Source organism: Fusarium falciforme, chromosome 11, assembly GCF_026873545.1.
Source record: "Fusarium falciforme chromosome 11, complete sequence".
Classification (NCBI taxonomy): domain Eukaryota; kingdom Fungi; phylum Ascomycota; class Sordariomycetes; order Hypocreales; family Nectriaceae; genus Fusarium; species Fusarium falciforme.
The window spans coordinates 1,522,950-1,540,906 of NC_070554.1; the positions used below are offsets into that span (position 1 = coordinate 1,522,950).

Genomic DNA, 17,957 nt, shown 5'->3' on the forward strand with positions numbered 1-17,957 from the left:
ATGCGAACACAGCCCCTGCCACGTGGACTGAAGCCTAACAGTCTCCTATTTGCTCGTCCGTTCAAACCCCCCGACTCTCATTCATTCCGCCCGCTCGATCCATGGCTTGTTGACGCGGAAGCCGTGGCTTTTTCTATGCATGGACAGATAAGCTTACTGCTACTTCAAGTAACTTTAAAGCCCCCCCTGTTTTATCTTATCACCTGGGGGAACCAATAGTGGCCGCCCGAGATAACGGTGAGGTGGTGTTGCAGCCCGGCGTTCGACAAGGGGACAGGCCAATACGCGTCCCCCTCCCTTGGCCCGTTATCTACGCCATCTCCAATCCTCCAACCACATGGCCCGGCTCGTAGATAACAGATCTACGCCACCGCCCAGACAACAAAGTTATCTTAGCTCTGCAGCCGCTTATCTCGGATGAATTAACCAGATGCGGACAAAATACGAGGTGAGGATGAAACACCAAGGTGAAGATCAATCAGTGCTGATAGAGGCTTCATCTGTTAAATAGGAGCCGAGGCTCACCGAAGATGACTCCTACACAGCCAGCTTGACAGGATCTTCCCTAGGTTAACCCTTAGACAATGAGTTCGACGATTACTCCCGTCACCGAGTGGCCCGACTACAATGTCGATCCCACCGGTGGTAACCCCGTGACTCAAGATCTCAATGCCCCATACGACAAGGTACGGCAGCAATCGGTGAAGTGTAACGTTTTACAGTAGAATACTAATCGCTGTAACTTATGCAGGGAGACTTGTGCTGGCTGCTCGTCTGCACAATTCTCTGCTGGCAGATCACTCCCGCCATCGGCTTCCTCTACGCGGGAATGCACCGCCGAAAGGCGGCCTTGACCATGGTCCTCCAGTCCCTGTTTTGCTCGTGCGCGTGCGGTATTCAGTTCTGGATCTATGGATATTCGCTGTACCAGTCGAGGACTACGAATCCCATCTGGGGAGACATGTCGCTTGCTGCGTTTCACAATGTCCTTGCGCAGCCGTCCATGGCCAACTCTGATGTCCCCGAGATTCTATGTACGTCATCATGTGGACCTGGGATATGGACAAACTGTTGACTTGTATAGATGCTGCCTTTGGCTTCACTTTCGTTTCCGCTACCGCCATGATTTTGGCCGGAGCTATGCTAGAGCGTGGCCGTCTCCTCCCCAGCATGGTGTTCCTGCTCTGCTGGACCACCTTTGTCTACTACATGTAAGTCTTTCATCGATCAACACCACATCTACCTACTAACCTCGGCATCTCAGCCTTGCATACTGGGAGTGGAACCCCAGCGGTTGGCTCTACAAGCTCGGCCTCTACGATTTTGCCGGATCCGGTCCCGTTCACATCGCCAGCGGCTTCGGCGCCCTCGCCTGGTCCATGATGCTCGGCCCCCGACTCTCCGAGTCCACCACGACGGACCGCAAGAAGGCGGTTCACTACAAGCCGCACAACCCTCTGCTCATGTGCATCGGCACCGTGTTTATCTGGTTCGGATGGTTCGCTTTCAACGGTGCTAGCACTGCCAACTTGAGTCTTCGATCTATCTACGTTGTGGTCAACACCAACTTTGCCGCTTGCGGTGGTGGCGTTGGTTGGGTCCTTCTCGACTACTTGTTCACACGCAAGTTCAGCCTGGTCGGTTTCTGCTCCGGCATCATTTCCGGTCTTGTTGGCATTACTCCTGCTGCAGGTTTCAGTACGTCTTTCCAAGTGTCGGTGTCTGTACTTCGCAATGCTAACTGGAAACTTACAGCCCCCGTATACGTCGCTTCCCTTATTGGCCTCATCACCTCCACCTTCTGTTACTTCACCGTCAAGTACAAATATCTCATCGGCATCGACGACGGCCTCGATATCTTTGCCATCCATGGTGTCGGAGGTGTTATCGGCGACATCCTCACCGGTCTCTTCGCCGCCCAGTTCGTCCCAGCTCTCGATGGTGTTTCTGGTGACGCATATGCTGGTGGATGGTGGGAGCACCAATGGCGACAGCTTGGACTTCAGCTTGCTGGTGCCGTGACCTGCGCCGCCTGGTCCTTCTGCATCTCGTGCCTTCTGCTCTTTGTCATCAACAAGATCCCTGGTCTGCACATCCGTGCCAGCGAGGAGCATGAGATCCGTGGACTCGACTTCAAGTACCTCAGCGACGTGGACTGGGAGGATCACTACATGAATGGTGGACTTACTCCCACAGAGGGTGTCTCAGGAGGCTCTACTTCGTCTCAGAGGATGGTTGAGGAGACGGATGTGGAGAAGAAGGTTGATTGAGGATCACCTAGGGTTTGCGGGGAGGGGAGTAGGAACTGAGAGTTATGCGAAGCCAATATTTTCTAATACAATTTACAATACCTATTTAATCGTCTGCCATTCCCCCCTCACCATTGCCAGCGGAACTGCTGTCAGCGGAGGCTTTTTGGCTGCTGCAATCATTCTCCTTCAGGGTTTGCATCTCCATGAGACGATTCTTGTTGGTCCCAGGTGTCCAGGACGTCCTAAAGCTTGATGTTCTCCCCGTTTTTGACCGCACGGATCCATGTGCCAAGTGGTGACAGGAACTCTTCATCAGCACATAGACAAGCAGCGTTGATGAAGTCGTTTTTCAAGGCGCTGCCAGCCACTTCGGCGTCCCACGTGGGTCTCAGCTCCCCCATGCGCTCTGTGTATATCTTTCTGAGTTGGGTCTGCTCATATTCCACCCGGTCTTTGACCTTTTCCTGATTCTCGCGGATCACCTCGAAGAACAGCCTCTGGCCTGCCCTTGCTTCCGCTAGATCCATGTCGATAAAAATGGGCCAAATTGGCGCCGTCAGAAGCAGGGGCAATTCTGTTGCGTGGTGGCAAGGCATCGCTGAGGTATATTCCCATTCGAGTATTCCAGTAATAGTGCCCTCCTCGTCGACCAAGATATTCTCCAAGCCAAGATTGGACTTGTAGATAGCAGTCTGCTCGGGTTGGTCGGTAGCAGGGAAAACAGTTGGGATAAGGTCAAGGAGCGACTCGGCCGTCTGTAGCTGGCACTCGATCGTACCAAGGAACAACTCGTCTTGGGTGCCAAGATAGCGAGAGCCCACTTCCAACATGGTGATGCGGAGACTTGAATCTATCCATTCGCGAATAGAGTGAAAGGGCCCCCGGTGAACGTCGTACCCGAAGTGGTCGCCCCTAAGCCAGTGGCATGACACAAGTTGTCCTGGTTTCTCGAAAGGGGAGGTCAGTGTTCCGATCCCTCGCAAGTGTGACTTAGTCTCAGAGGCATCCAGAAGCTGAGCTTGAAACTCGGCTACTCGCTTTGCGAATGCCTCCTTGGCCGTCAGGGACATCTTGCCCCACGCTTTATCCGCTGTCGTGCCAGCAATAGAGGGCATCAGGAGCCACTCAAAGCCAATTTCATTGTCGGAGGATGGATCGAACGCGATAACGTAGGGAACGGGGATGTCGGTGAAGTGACGGACCCACTCCAGGGTAGCAACTTCCCCCATGGTTTTGTGATAGGGATCAACAGGCAAGGAGGCTCGCAAGAGAAGACGCTGCTGACGAGACGGAATGTCGATCGACGAGATACAGTTTATGGGTGGCTCGATCTGAAAAGAGCTCGACGGTGCAGTTCTCTTCAGGCTGAAGGCCCAGGACCCGGCGGTAGACTGTCTCGATCGCCACCAGTCGGGGCTCTCGCGTGCAACGTGGCTCGGAGTACGGGCCTGGATTTTCCCAGGCTAGGCCCTCGCGGTTTGGTCTGGCCATTTTGTGAATTCGTTGTTGTTATCCAGGGTCGAGGCGTGTTCATCTTGCTGTTCTTTGAAGACAGCCTTTGTCACGAAACTCTTGTTACTAATTATAGGCTACCATATGCTGCTAACTGATAGAAGCGGCTGATCAAAGTGTTTGGACTTTGTTAGCGAGTGAAAGACGTCGTTCCAGACTCGGCTGTGCTCTTTGTCCCTCTAGGTACCTATATGAGGGAACACGATGAAACAAATAAAGTAATGTGTCCTTTGTTATGGTTGAAGCCCGGCCCTCGGTGGGATAACTGCATCCAAAAATAGATTGTGCCGTAACGAGAAAGATGTAGCAGCGTAAGATTACCCCAACTGAAAGACTTGGAGCGAATCTACATAGGACAGCAATGTCGAGCTTTACATATATCGTGCCATGAACATACGGGCAAGGCCATAACATTAGCTGCAGCGTACTTGGAGAGGCGCATTTCTCTTGCTATCTTATTTTCAATATCAGCCAAGAAAGGCAACATAGCGCGCCGCTGACTCAGATAAAGAGGACACGGAGGTTACACTTTTACGTACATTGCACGATGCCAGTTGGTGGACACGCCCGTTAACAGATGAGGGAGACACTGGAATTATAGAGGATTATTTGACCGGTCTAAGTAGTGATGGGGAAACTTATGAAGAATATACTAAAATAAATAGAAACCTATCATGATAAAAGTAATCCTTTAGACCCACATTCCCGATTTTCCCTATACTCTATTAAAAATGTTTAGAAGAGGGTAGGCTAATACGGTTTCCTACACTGGTGTCCCCTTTTCTCCTGCACCTGGCCCCAAGAATAGACGATGCACTAGCAGTTGACCTTCTCTTGCAGTGGCATGGCGCTAAAAAGGGTGATAAGCCGCGCCGGCTGGCCTGCTAAATGAATATAGGTTTCCCCTTCATACCTGGCGGTGTATGCCTTGGATTTTACAGGACAGACAATCTGTAGGCCACTCGCCCATGGCTGGAATAAGAAGTGTTGATATTGGGTTGCGTAATTTAGCCCGGTTGTCTCGGATGACCTGCAGTCCATAGCATTGCCCTCAGTGACCGGGGAGTGGGACCCATGTACTCCGCACTCCGCGGTCCTCTGTGTGTCGGCTCAACCACATGATCATCTATCGATGCATCAGAGGTATCGGAGAAGTTCGTATGGTCTGCTAGTTGAACCATCAATGCCTGGGTGGGGCTTTCTGCTCCGTAGACCCATGGTCTCATCCGCAGTCCCTGTGCTGACTTTATGCTTCAAATTTAACGTCACTGCCTTTCAGGCTCCGTGGCCGCAGGATGTCGCCGCTTTGGGACGTGGAATATGGGCTAATAGTGATATCAAGGAACCCATTAGCCAAGACTTGAGACAAATTGTTACGATTAGAACCGTACAGTGAACTGATATCCCCCCAACAGTGCCGCAGACAATCTTCCCCAAAATCTCTCACGATCATGTTCGAACCAAATGCAAACTCCGTCGTTGGACGCTTAATTATCCTTGGGATACTGGCTAAATGGCCCTTTCTGGAATGGGCATATTCTGCTTCTCAAGACAGTGGATGGGCGGTGTGTTGCGATTGCTGGCTGGTTTCGCCCATCGCCTAGTACATGTCGTTTTGCTCATCTCTAGCTTCATCCTCTACAGTGGGCTTGGAGGTGATTGTAGTAGGCGGCATCCCGGACGCGATTAGAAACGGTGGAGATCTAATTTCTACCGATATTTTGCGATCCTCTGTAGTGTCTGTCAAATACTCAACATGCTATTTCCAAGAGTCAAGCATACTGCGTAGGGGCCACCTTTTAAGAAATATTTAGTACTCACCTTCCTGTTCCTCCGAAATCGCCCGCATTCGTTCTCGGGAAGGTCTCATAAGAGCTGTGTCAGGATTTTCCTCAGAGTCATCTTGACTGTCATCAGAGTGGTCACTAGGAGCGGAATGCCGTTCATCGGCGGGTGGTCGGGGCGGTGCTAGGATAGCTGTCGAGGGTCTAGGTAGGTGCTGTTTGATCCTGTGTCGCATGGCGGTCGAGGACTTGCGTCGCGGTGTCTCCATATGTTGATCAATGAACCCTTGGAAAGTGTCTGGAAGCCATTGGTAGTGCCGAAAGCCCGCCTCAATACTCTTTGAGAAATGGGTTTGGTGTGGGGGGGACAGAGCGTGCTGGATGATATCTCGCGCGCAGGCTTTGTCAGGGTTGAGGAGATTTGATGTCTCCTGCCACCACCCAAAACCATTCAAGTCTGTCAGAAGATCTTCTCTGGAGTCTCTGTCCTTTACAACCAGATACTTGGAGAGACACGTCATTAAATAGCCCCGCATGTCTTGCTGCGTGTTCTTTTGAACTCGGGCCAACTCTTCAAAGAATCTGGATGGCTCACGACTCCGCAAGGCGAGTGCCCTGAGGCATAGTCCCTCCATTTTATAGTCATCCATGCTCCTGGAAGCTTCCAATGCCATTTCAAGAGGCCCGAATGTGTTCTCTGGAAGATCCGGAGGATCCCATCCTGGGTTTTCCCGGCGAACTGGTACATAAAAGGGCAGTTCGAGGTCCAATGAGAAAGCGGTTAAGCCGGGAAAGTCGGTAAGATAGTTGTACGCCAAACGGTTTCCCGTACCCTTTCCCAGGGATATAGATGATTGGGTGACGATGAATTGAAGGAAAGGCCGACTCTTGGTGAGGTGGGGATACACCGTCGTGACAGCTTCCACGACAATGCTGGCATGAGCAAGGTATTCTTTACTGAGCCGGTGATCTTCGACATGATTAATGCGATTGAGAGCCATGGTTGTTAGGAGATCTACCAGGGCTAGTAGAGTGGACTCGTCATCATTCATGGGCATGCTCCAGTCCTCGGCTATGGCTTCAAGAATAGTCCTCGACCCAAGGAGTTGCTCTTCGGCGCTCTTGATACTGAAGCACAAACAGGCTGTAGTGAAAAGATCTCGAAAGTCCCATATTCGGCCTTGGGCCTGGAGAAGTTCGTACAACTGTTTCCAGTTTCCCCAGTCTGCCAAATTGCTTGGGAGCGCTCTCATACCAACATTTCGTCTATTCGCGTAGTCCATCAGGGCCATAGCCAGGCAAATGATGCGTATCTAACATTTGAATTAGCTAAGCTCTCGGTTCGCGCACCCCTGATCTATGCACCTCTGTTGATCCGACGTCTCCTCGCACTGGTATGATCTGGTGAGGCTGGCAAATCTCATCCAGGACAGGTTGGAGCTCATGCTGAGTGCAAGATAGACAAACTGCCTTGATTAGTCTCCAATTGATCTCGAGTCTTCTCATGGCTTCAACATCTTCGTGTCTGTCTCTGAGTCGAATGCGGCGGAACACAGGTTCGGAGTCGAGCTGAAGCAGTGACTTGTAATCGCCCATCTGGAAGAGCATCTCGGCGTACTGGACAAAGACCCAAGGGTTGGTGATGTGAGCAAGAAGATGCTCACGGAAGAAGATTTTGGCAGTTCCAAACTCGCCTCGGCGTATAAACCGACTGAACTCTTCCAACTCGTCGTCCAGGTCTTGATAGACGTTGAACTCCAGTCGAACTCCAACGTCCTTAGCACGGCATGGATTGCATGTTATGTCAAAGTTCTCATCATCATCATCAGAAGAAGAAGAAGAAGAAAGAGAGTCCCAACTGCCATTTGCTTGAACTGAATGAGCGCGCGTGTCTCTATATACCTCCACCGGGGGCATAGACGTAGACCGCTGCCTGGCCAGGGAGCCTTTGTATTCTGAATCGGTCCGGATGGCGTGCTTGGAAGGGCTCTCTACGAGCACTCGATCGTGGTCATGCTTGGGTGGTTCCAAGATATTGGACAAGGTCTGAGCTCGGGGTCGCCTGCTTTCTGGGGCATATGTGGTCTCCGACCTCAGGCTAGGGCGCTTGGAGCTCTCTCCCTCGCTCATTTCTGGGGTGACAGTCTCAGTGAGCTTAAAGTCTGTTCAAACCTCGAAAAGAGCGGCGTGAGTCATGTCCGGCCGTCTGGTAGTTGTCGAGAGGTCGGCCAGACTCGGTTGTCGAGGGTATTCTCGTTATGGGTGAGGAAGAAAAGTCAGGCTGAGTTGGAGGCCTCCAGGTTGATCCTCAAGGGAGAGTGTTAGTCTAGGTAGCGCGGGGTACTGGAGAGTGCCTTTGGGGCGACCATGCAAGCGAAATACTAAAGCTTGTACGCTTGCTGAGCATTGAGAACCAACCAAAGTAGCTGACATGCGTCTCCTCCCCAGGCAGCATTTGCACTTCTACCATCCAGTATCACGAAAGGGGGGGGTTGATGACCAAGCATTGTTGTGATTCGTACCGCTGAGAGCGCCACGCATCAGCTGAAAGCGTCTTGCAGCCGACGGATGAATCGGGCTGCAATTGTCCACTCTTCTACCCAATTTTTGACTCCTCGGCCGCCATTAGAGCTTTCCTGCAAGAATACACAGACTGTGTTCAAAATCAATCAACATGACGGATCACCAAAATCCTCGACCAGCTCTATTGAGCACAAACAGGCGGTTTGGACGATACGAGCCCTTCCGCCGCTTCGACCACTTGGCTAGCCATGCCAGTGTGGCAACCGATGTCATTGGAAAAATGACAGTCGATTGCCAATTCCTCTTCGAAAAATCTCAATGGGGTGTCCTGGGCGATAGCCGGTTCCCAGCCGGCATCATGTACATGGATCTCAACTTCGGTCCGCCTCGAGGCTGCAAGGTCAAGAGTGCGACAGTCACAATCACCTTGGATGAGTACCACGAGTCCCTCGACATATACTATATCAAAGCAAGGAAAGGTCATCACAAGTCAGGTTGCCCCGTCCAGATGACGGACTGTTATGGGCCCAGGCAGCTGGTTGGTGAAGCCAAGTGCACCGAGTTCAAGCAAACAATGAGTTTGGCTCCCGAAATTCACGCCTTTGGCAGTGGAGCTGGAGGGATAGGTGTGAATTCCGAGAAGGCTTTTAAGTCTTCATCACGATGGGCGTTTAACGGCCAGCTGTTGCCTGGAAAAGGAAGCTGGGCGTACAAGACCCTGAAATGGAATCTCACGGACAACGAACTCAAGCAACAAACGTTCCAAAGCAGCTGCGTCCACACGGCCTTCACCTTTCAACACGCGGGGCAACCGTTCACAATGAAAGTCGACATCGAGGGAAGATTGGAGAAGTGGAACGATCGGATCAAGTCCAAACTCAAGTTTGGTTCAGCAAGAAGCGAAAAGGAGGGCCGGGTGACGACCTTGATTGACTTTCAACAACCCGAAGCGTTTCAAAAACGGCTTGATGAGCTAGCCAGGTCATTGCCGAGAGCTATGGAGCTGGCAAACTACCAAGACATCCCTGTCGAGATCCCCGACATTGCCTCAGTATCCTTTCAACCAACCTCCACTGAGAGCGAAAGTCTTGCGGCCTGTGAGATGGAATCTACACGAGGCGGAATATCAAAGCAGGAATGCCTGGATAGCGCCGCTAAGGCGCCATCCCTCGAGGCTCCCAGAGTACTTCAAGCGCTGAAATTGCAAGAGATTCAGGCCAAGCAGGATTCCGTGGAGCCAACCGTGGAGAACATTACACGAGTCCTCAGAGCTCTGACACGTCCTGATGAGCAAGAAATCATCGGCAAACCTCTCGAAAGCTCATTTCCGAGTACATCAAACACGGTGGTGGCCCCGGAAGACGAACAGGAACAAATGACGAGCCCAAAATGCGAAAAACAGCCGGAGCCCACTGTGACCAGTATGAATGCTGATCAAGAAGCCGTGCTCAGGATCATCCAGATCCCTGGCTTGTTCGCTTTCTTGCAGCCCATTGCGACGTTGATGGGTATGCTTGGTGGGTCGAGGAAGGCTAAAGCCGTAACGTCTTAGCAAGATGCCGATGCCTTTGCTCTTCAGAAGTTCTGGTTCCGTTAGCGAGGTGAGAAAGACAATAACTATTTCGTTTCATAGGATTAATCGCTGACTACCTATAGGAGTAGTGTTGTCTTGGCGAAATTGCGGAAGGGGAATAGTATGCTGGCGCTGGAAACTTGCAAGAGTGGTTTCGGTACTTGTCTTTCCGTTGAGATATCGACTTTTCTAGGCGTATTAACAAAGCTGCCATCGTACTTGTACGAGCTAGCATATTGAAGTGATTCGTTGGCTTCTACTATGGTGCAAGCACGTCCAGGATGACACTCTGGCTCTGAGGAAGAAGCCCCAGGTTAATAACCTGCCTTTATCCTATCAATGTAGACTACAGTTATCTCGAAGTCCATCATTCCACTGAAGAATGGAATAACGCACGACCGATTGCGCCATAAAGCAAAAACGGAAGAAGATTGGCTCGTCCGGTAATTCGTCAAGAGTTCCACTCAATGGTGCAATGCAGCCGTCTCACCCCGCTTCCTTCAGCAACGCTGGTTCATTATTTATTCATTGCCATTTAACGCATCCCGAGAACTTCGACCTTCGAAGCCTGTTCTAAATCTCTGTAATTATACCCTCAAAAAGAAAAGTTTGGTAAGTTCACATCACTCCCTGCCATCTACTTGGTCGATGACTAACTAGGTAGTTTGGGCATCCTGACAGCACACCTCAGTCATGTCAGCCAACGAGAGCCCATCGCCTAAGAAGCAAATTATTCTGAACGCTTTCGTCATGAATACACCCGGTCATCTAGCTCCAGGGCTCTGGAGACATCCCCGGAACAAGACAGACAAGTACAAGAAGCTGTCTTTCTGGACCGATCTCGCCCAGCTACTGGACAAGGCCGATTTCCATGCCATGTTCATTGCTGATACTCTGGGACCATATGATGTCTACAAGGGCCCCGCCAATGTGGTTCCTGTCCTGAGCTCGGGGGCTCAGTATCCTGTCAACGACCCGCTGTATCTGGTCCCGGCCTTGGCGGCGGCGACAAAGAACCTCATCTTTGGCGTGACGGCGAGTCTGACTTACGAGAAGCCATACGCCCTTGCTCGGCGACTCTCGACCGTTGATCATCTCAGCGAGGGTCGTGTCGCGTGGAACATTGTCACCTCGTACCTCGACAGTGCAGCTCGAAACCATGGGCTGGACGAGCAAATCCCTCATGACGAAAGATACGCCATCGCACACGAGTACCTTGAAGTCTTGTACAAGCTTTGGGAAGGAAGTTTCCGAGACGATGCCGTGTTGGCAGACCGTGAGAGCGGAACTTATATCGCTTCGGATGCTGTCCGCCAGATTCACCACAAGGGCAAATACTTTCAGGTACCTGGCCCTCATTTCGTCGAGCCTTCACCCCAGAGAACGCCATTTCTTTTCCAGGCCGGCGTTTCTGAGGCAGGGAACGACTTTGGTGGAAAGCACGGCGAGGCCATCTTTGTTGGAGGCCAGACGCCAGAAGGTGTGAGGAAGACGGTAGACAACATTCGTGCCATTGCTGCCAAGGAGGGTAGAGATCCCAATCACATCAAGATCATTGTTGGAATAGCCGTCATCGTTGCAGCAACGGATGAAGAAGCCAAGGCGAAGCGAGACGATTACTTGTCATATGCTAACACCGAGGGTGCTCTAGCCTTATTCGGAGGCTGGACCGGTATCGATCTATCGGGTTACTCGGATGACGAGGACTTCCGTCTGACTGAAGCTCCTCGCATCCGGTCCATCCTGCGTCGATGGTCAGACACAGTCCCAGGAACAGACAATCTTCCGTGGACCAAGCGAAGGATTGCCGAGTACATCAGCATCGGTGGTCTCGGGGCTAAGATCATCGGAAGTCCCACAACTGTCGCAGACGAGTTAGAGCGTTGGGTCCAAGTTGCTGATGTCGATGGATTCAACTTATCGCACATTGTTAACCCGGGCAGTTTTGAGGATATTATCGAGTTTCTGCTTCCAGAACTGCGTCGTCGTGGAGTGTTCAGGTCCGGGGTTGACAAAGAGGGCGCAACGGCGAGAGAAGTCTTTATCGGCTCGAAGCGACTGCCAGATGATCATCCAGGAAGCAAGTACAAGTGGCAAGCTGGCCAGGAAGCACCCCCATTCTTGGATGAGGAGGGGGGAAAATGAAGCAAAGATAACGCTCTGTTCTAGCAATATGATACAAACTACAGGAACTCGTTACCGAATGAAGTTTGACATGATAAATAGTACGCCACTCAAGACAACATCAGTGTTGAACCAGTCCTCTCAACCACAGTCTTCCACTGACTGGTTACACGGGTGCCTCGAGATGGCCCTTCTGCCCATACTTGCTCTAGGATGCAACGCCCTGCACGGATATACTCTATGCCGTATCTCTCCACCTGGCTGTACCAAGACCGAAACCGGGTCTGAAGTCTGAGGTCAAATGCCTCGCTCGCGGCGATGAATGCTGGCCAGTAGAGCGGTGTTGCGAGAATCTTTGTTTCCGCTTTGATTCGCTCTATCGCCTCGATGCTGTCAAGCACATTCTCGACAAAGGACTGGAGGTAGCGATGTCCCACTAGCCGTATGTGTTGGGCGAAATAGATGATGACGGCGTTATGGAAAGCTCGTGTCATGTGTTGGATGATGGATAGGTTTGATGATGCCGTGCCTGACATATCATCTGCATCGATATAACCAGCTTCGTAATCCATGATACTCTTTTCCAACTCGTCGCAAATTTCGACCAGGTGTGGTAGAATATCCGTGCCGATAGATATCTCCCTCGCCTCCGTAACCTTGCTAATTAGCTCCACAGCTCTGTTCAGCAGCATCAGAAGGTCCTGCGGTATGGCATAAATGCTCTCGTATGCGTCCCCACTGGACCAAGCCTTGGATGATGTGACTGAAGATGTCGTTCCCGGGCTGCTGTGTAGCAGGTTGGTTGGTTCGCCTGTACAGAACGACCCTGCGATGCGAGCCTCACAGAGTTTGTCGCAAGTCATCGTACTGCGTATGGCCGTGCTTTCGTAGATAGTTCTAAGGAAGAAATAGATTCGATGAAGGGCCTGAGCCTTATTGGAGTACTTGGACTTCCAAGTCCTCACGTGAGTGATTAATCCGTGGGCGGCGTCTAAATGCAGGCCGCAGCTTGCAGTGTCCCCTGACATGACCTTGAAAGGGTTTTGAGCAACTGGTGAGTCTTTAAAGGAGGCGGTAACTTACATTGATGGAAATCATAGACAGCATGGTGGCGAGAAACTCTTTATACTTGGGCCGGCACTTGGAGAATGATGCAGGCGCAATAGCCTCTGAAAGAAGCTTAATGGCGATTCCGCGGTAGCAGATTCCGTCTTTTCTCCATTTCCGAGCATCTTCGTCCTGTATCTGGACTTTGTCGTTTGAGAGGCAAAAGGCGCTAACTGAGAGTAACGCATTCCTCAAAGCACCTCGAATTCTAGATGTTGAGCCCTGAATGACTAGTTCTCCAGCACTCTGTAGCGCCCTAGGTAAGTGAATGGTCTTCCAAGGGCTCTTGGGGTTATCTAGAGCGCAAAAGAGGTGCACAACTCTATTCATGTAGTGGTGCATCAGGAACCGCTCCTTGCCAGTGAGTTCGGGGGAGGGTTGTGGTGGAAGGGGGAAACTCAGGGCTGTTTGTGATTCTTCGTTGGCAGAACACTCTCGTATCGAGTCTTCTTGAGCATGGGTAGGATTTTCATGCCCTGAGTAGTTGCAGCTAGGACTTTCTTCACCCAGATTATCGTCGAAGAAGGGATTTACGAAGGCGGGGTCGAAAGTTGAAAGCTGGACGGTGGAGATGGAAGATAGAGATGATAAATCGGATGCACTTTCTGGCGAAAGCAAGTCTATAGAGTTTCTGATCTCAAAGGGTTCAGGACTGAATGGTACCAGAGAGGTTGCCAGATCATGGTGAACGTTGAGTGGTTCCGACGCCGGGGTTGATGGTTCTGAAGTGCAAGTGGATGCTCGGTCATGAGACTCAAAAACACCAAAACCATTAATAAATCGAGAGGTTTCGTCCTTTCCCTGGGTACTGTCGAGTTGAGTGTGGAGCGTGTCGAGCACCACTAAAATCTCCTCAACTTGAGACCACGGCAGAGCCGGTCCTGTTGAGTCTACGACACCTGTTGTTAGCCTCTGTTCTACTCGGATGTTGAGTACGTACCAAATGGAATCTGACTCCGACATGACTTGGCTTGATATTCCGAGGTTGAAGGCTCAAGTTCACAGCCGGTCTCTGGTGGTAGCCAATGAAGTCGAATGTCATATCCCTCACACTCAATGCCCTTTTTCAGACAATGACGACACCTCGGCCGTGCCTCATCGCATTTGACCTTACGACTTCGACATGTCCAGCAGCCGGTAAAAGTCTTGCCATGCTTTCGAGGCCGGCGGGGAGATCGTAATGACTGAGGCATGGCGACTGGCTGAAGTGGGACTCAACAGGTGTTGAGTATCCTCACTGTTCGAATGGAGAGGGGGTTGGGTGGGACGAGAAGTCAAGAAAGTCACACGGCTTCTCCCGGGGTGAGTTGGCCTCGACCCCGTACCCATTTTGCGGGGTAAGCAAGATAGGCCGCTTCGGCATAGATCCCTGGCGTTAGGGCGCCCTCCGATAACAAGTTGCCAAGAGCATAGAGATAGCTTATCTTGCCGGTATCGTGCGGAGGCAACGCGGCTAGATAATGGCCACTGTTATCATAAGAAGAACAGAGTCATCCTTGTTATAAAATCCTCTCCCTTGACCTTGAGCGTTGGCAAGCCCTTGTCTGTTGAAAATTGCGACCAGAAAAGAAGGCAAGATCACATGTTGGTTAGTGATGCTTCAACAAGATAAAACTGAGTCGCTCATTTGTCTATCAGTGATTACGATTGGTCATTCTGGGTGGCATCCGTAGCAGAGGAGCATCTGGCAACCGAGAAGGGAAGAATTTCAGGAATGGGGGTAGTGGAAACAACCGCGACAGGCCTTAATACCGAGACAATGCTTTCTCTTCGCACCGGATTCTTTTACCAAGGCTCGGTCGGGAAGTGAAGTTAGTGCGACGAAACAGTAGATGGGGCAATGCGAAACCGCGTCATCTGGAGAGTTCACCTGGAGAACGGAGATAGCGTTCTGTCTGTCACTATTGGGCGACTTTTTGGTATCTGGGTGGATCCATGTGATGGTTGGTCGGGGAAGGGAACTTAGGGTGTCCCTTAAGCTCTTTTTCGTCCCGGCCTCTTGGTTATCCAGGGGCGGATGCCGTCTTCCCATGCGGAAACCTATGATAAGTGCACCAGCGATCGCAGCAACTCCAGCAACTGCTCCAATCACTGCGCCGGCAATAGTTCCTGCACTCGGCCCATCTCCACCGCCATCTCCACTACCATCTCCAGTTACACTTGGCTTTGTCGTTGAGGTTTGGGTCATGGATGACTGAGCCGGCGATGACTGAGTCGTTAGATCAACTGTATTTGACGAAGTTGGATCGGGAACTCCGTCCGTAACGGATTTCCTTTCCGTTGCGTCCTGTATGATTGTTATGGTTTTTCCTGAGATAGTGACAGTGGCAGGCGTGTCAGGAACGGTTGTTGTCCCTGAACAGAATATCAGTATCTAAATCAAGAGCTGAGTAGAACACCGCCCTGAAAGATGTCCACCTACAGTTATCTGGGTTCTCCATAAAGTAAGTAGGCCAAGCCTTGTCGTGATGACACGCGATGTAATCTTTGGGGTACAAGCCCTGCCCTCCATTGTAGGACTCATGGATAGTTGCTGTAAAGCAAATAAGGCAACTGGAGCTAGCTATGGTTAGAACATAGCTATGAGTCGTTAATACCAAACATGGGCGTTACCAAACGTAAGATTAGTCGCCACTGGGGCAGGTCTGACTAAATGTTTCCGCGCGTGCTATTAATGTGGCGTATACGCCTCAAGTTGAGGAGTCCTGGTGATTGTAATTGGAAAGACTCATGTTGATTCAGCATGACAACCCACACCTCATATTACAGGTATGTATCTTGCGGAAAATCTCGTAACTCCAAAAATTGTTATCTTGAAGCCACTCGCAGCCACCGCATTGCTGGTACGTAGTTTACTGCCATCAAAGTCGCCCTATGGCCTTGAGGATGGAAGTTGGTGGCTTGACACCTACTGAACCAAGAGACCCTCCTTCACTCCCTCTCGTCGATGTACCCTAACATTGAATCCCGTCTGCTTGAAGAACCAAAAGCTATGTTTCTGTACCTTCTCAGGCTCGATGACCTCGAATCGGTAACGGCGAACCAGGTCCGGGATCAACTTGTATATCTCAGCCAGGGCAATCTAGACAGTGTTAACAGCGATGCCTTCCACTTAATCTCGGCTTTCACTCACATTTTTTCCAATACATGTCCGAGTGCCAGCTCCAAAGTGCAAGAGATAACGTTCCATGTCCTTACCTTCAGGCCGCATCCATCGATCCGGGTTATAGACGTCAGCGTGTTGGCCAAAGATGCTCTTGTCCCAGTGAACAACCGCAGCACTCATGCCTACGCGATAGCCCGGCGCAAAGTATCGGTCACAGATGGTAGCTCCAGGCTCAGAAACATGTCGAGGCATGAACATTTCGATACTTGGATGAACCCTGAAACCCTCCTTGCAACATGCTGACAGGTAGGGGAGCTTGACGACCTCGAGTACCGTCTGCAAAAGCATTGTCCACTTCATTGATGAGCTTTGCAAATGCGTTGGGGGTCATCAGCAAGTGATAGAGGATAGAGCGTGTTGCGATCGACGTCGTGTCTGAACCTGCAAAGATGGATACCCAAGCTTCAGTCTCGATGTCTGGGATGGAGAAATCTTCCTTTTCAGCGGAGAGCTGGAACATTTTGTCAAGAATGTCAGTCCTACAAGGGAGTTATCCCCGCAATAGTCACATTCTCTCAAATTATCATCTTAAGATGGCCTCACCTTTAGATCTTGTCAGTCTCATGAGCTGTTGTCGCTCCTTCACAACTTACTTTGCAGCGAGAAGGATCTTGTCATAGCACGTCTTTCCCATTCGAATCTGTGGCACAAGAGAACCAAAAACCTGCAGAGGCCGGACGTACGCGGGAAGCACACAGATGGTCGACAGGGCGTGAAGCAGCGCGTCCAACGAGTCGATGTAGTTCTCGTAATCGTGACTATTCTTGAGGAAGCCAAACTGTTTCCCGTAGAAGAGCTCTCCGACGACGTCAAAGTCATACATCTGTAGCCAGAGGCCAATGTCAATAATCTGCCCCGACATAGCGAACTCATCTAGTCGCGTCCTAAAGACGGCGGTGACCTGGTCGATGAAGGGTTCTGACTCAAGGACGCTCTTGAGGGAGTAGATGTTGTTGACGAAGCGGCGTCTGTATGAATGGTGTTTCTCATCCCTTTGGTGAAGAGATTCTCGTTTGGTGACAGATGGGGTGCGAATGGCGTGTAAAAGTCGGTCTTGGAGAAGGCATTCTTGACGGCGTAGATGGTCTTGATGGCGTCGGGGCCCGAGATGCTGACCTCATTGGGGGCAATTCGAACGATAGAGCCTGGACAGACAGAATGAGACTTCTTTTTTTATGAGTATTGACTGGCTTCTTACCATCTTTTGCATGCAAATATCGTTGGGTCTGGTCGACTGTTCCAGAAATAACCTGCTTGGCCAGCCATAATCTCGACACCTTTGCCCAGAACGGGCCTGGGATTTCGGAGTAATGATGAAAGAAGACGGAGTATATGGAGTAGCCAACCCAATACAAAGATATCAAGCTGAAGAGAACGATCAAGTTGTTTGGGAGAAGGACAAGGTAGTCTGGGACAATTTCCAGCACCATGGCGTCAGAGAGGTAGACTTGGAGTCTGGGACTGCCTGATGAAAGTGAATTGAATCAACATCTTGAGATTTCAGTGCCTGAATGCCCTCAGTTATGTAGTTCACCAAAGCTATTACAGAAAATACCGACCTCAGTGACCTACAACCACTGCCGAGGCTGTCTTGGCGCTGATGACTTCTTACTCCGAAAATTGCCCATCTCCAATTCGTCCATCCCAACAAGCGAGTCCGACGACCCTCCAGCCGGTAAACTCTATTGGCTCCTCCCCCGCATTTTCAGTGGTGGCTAGAGCCAGAGTCTAGACTCGTTCGGGTTGCTAGACTATTGAAAGGATTCGTTTCCCGACGTCGACTGAGTCTCCTCGCCCTTGCAACTCCGACGCTTTACCCCAGAACCCCAGATTCATCCTCTGGATTCCTTCCCCAGACCCAGTTTCCCCAGGAATGCTCTTCTTGGAGCTGATACGACTCTATCGCCCTGCATCCG

The 17,957-nt window shown here is 51.0% G+C and overlaps 7 protein-coding genes across 7 annotated transcripts; 3 read left to right on the forward strand and 4 right to left on the reverse strand.

The window, feature by feature from the left end:
• Nucleotides 1-584: 584 nt before the first annotated feature.
• NCS54_01341700 (Ammonium transporter) lies at nucleotides 585-2,270 on the forward strand (the record flags this gene model as incomplete). Its single annotated transcript, XM_053158611.1, has 5 exons — nucleotides 585-686; nucleotides 752-1,034; nucleotides 1,085-1,211; nucleotides 1,265-1,698; nucleotides 1,756-2,270. 5 exons carry the CDS (start codon nucleotides 585-587, stop codon nucleotides 2,268-2,270), a joined length of 1,461 nt encoding a protein of 486 aa, XP_053014586.1.
• Nucleotides 2,271-2,494: 224 nt separating this feature from the next.
• NCS54_01341800 (APH domain-containing protein) lies at nucleotides 2,495-3,481 on the reverse strand (the record flags this gene model as incomplete). Its single annotated transcript, XM_053158612.1, has 1 exon — nucleotides 2,495-3,481. The coding sequence occupies one exon, from the start codon at nucleotides 3,479-3,481 to the stop codon at nucleotides 2,495-2,497; it is 987 nt and encodes a 328-aa protein (XP_053014587.1).
• A 1,883-nt stretch (nucleotides 3,482-5,364) lies between these two features.
• NCS54_01341900 (Hypothetical protein) lies at nucleotides 5,365-7,678 on the reverse strand (the record flags this gene model as incomplete). Its single annotated transcript, XM_053158613.1, has 3 exons — nucleotides 5,365-5,504; nucleotides 5,586-6,861; nucleotides 6,914-7,678. The coding sequence occupies 3 exons, from the start codon at nucleotides 7,676-7,678 to the stop codon at nucleotides 5,365-5,367; spliced, it is 2,181 nt and encodes a 726-aa protein (XP_053014588.1).
• Nucleotides 7,679-8,222: 544 nt separating this feature from the next.
• On the forward strand, nucleotides 8,223-9,623 carry NCS54_01342000 (Hypothetical protein; the record flags this gene model as incomplete). Its single annotated transcript, XM_053158614.1, has 1 exon — nucleotides 8,223-9,623. One exon carries the CDS (start codon nucleotides 8,223-8,225, stop codon nucleotides 9,621-9,623), a length of 1,401 nt encoding a protein of 466 aa, XP_053014589.1.
• A 714-nt stretch (nucleotides 9,624-10,337) lies between these two features.
• NCS54_01342100 (Bac-luciferase domain-containing protein) lies at nucleotides 10,338-11,789 on the forward strand (the record flags this gene model as incomplete). The annotated part of the gene is made up of 1 exon (XM_053158615.1): nucleotides 10,338-11,789. The coding sequence occupies one exon, from the start codon at nucleotides 10,338-10,340 to the stop codon at nucleotides 11,787-11,789; it is 1,452 nt and encodes a 483-aa protein (XP_053014590.1).
• An 89-nt stretch (nucleotides 11,790-11,878) lies between these two features.
• Nucleotides 11,879-14,068, reverse strand: NCS54_01342200 (Zn(2)-C6 fungal-type domain-containing protein; the record flags this gene model as incomplete). The annotated part of the gene is made up of 3 exons (XM_053158616.1): nucleotides 11,879-12,799; nucleotides 12,852-13,774; nucleotides 13,816-14,068. 3 exons carry the CDS (start codon nucleotides 14,066-14,068, stop codon nucleotides 11,879-11,881), a joined length of 2,097 nt encoding a protein of 698 aa, XP_053014591.1.
• Nucleotides 14,069-15,783: 1,715 nt separating this feature from the next.
• Nucleotides 15,784-17,471, reverse strand: NCS54_01342300 (Hypothetical protein; the record flags this gene model as incomplete). Its single annotated transcript, XM_053158617.1, has 6 exons — nucleotides 15,784-15,957; nucleotides 16,009-16,280; nucleotides 16,315-16,520; nucleotides 16,635-17,009; nucleotides 17,063-17,186; nucleotides 17,240-17,471. 6 exons carry the CDS (start codon nucleotides 17,469-17,471, stop codon nucleotides 15,784-15,786), a joined length of 1,383 nt encoding a protein of 460 aa, XP_053014592.1.
• Nucleotides 17,472-17,957: the final 486 nt, after the last annotated feature.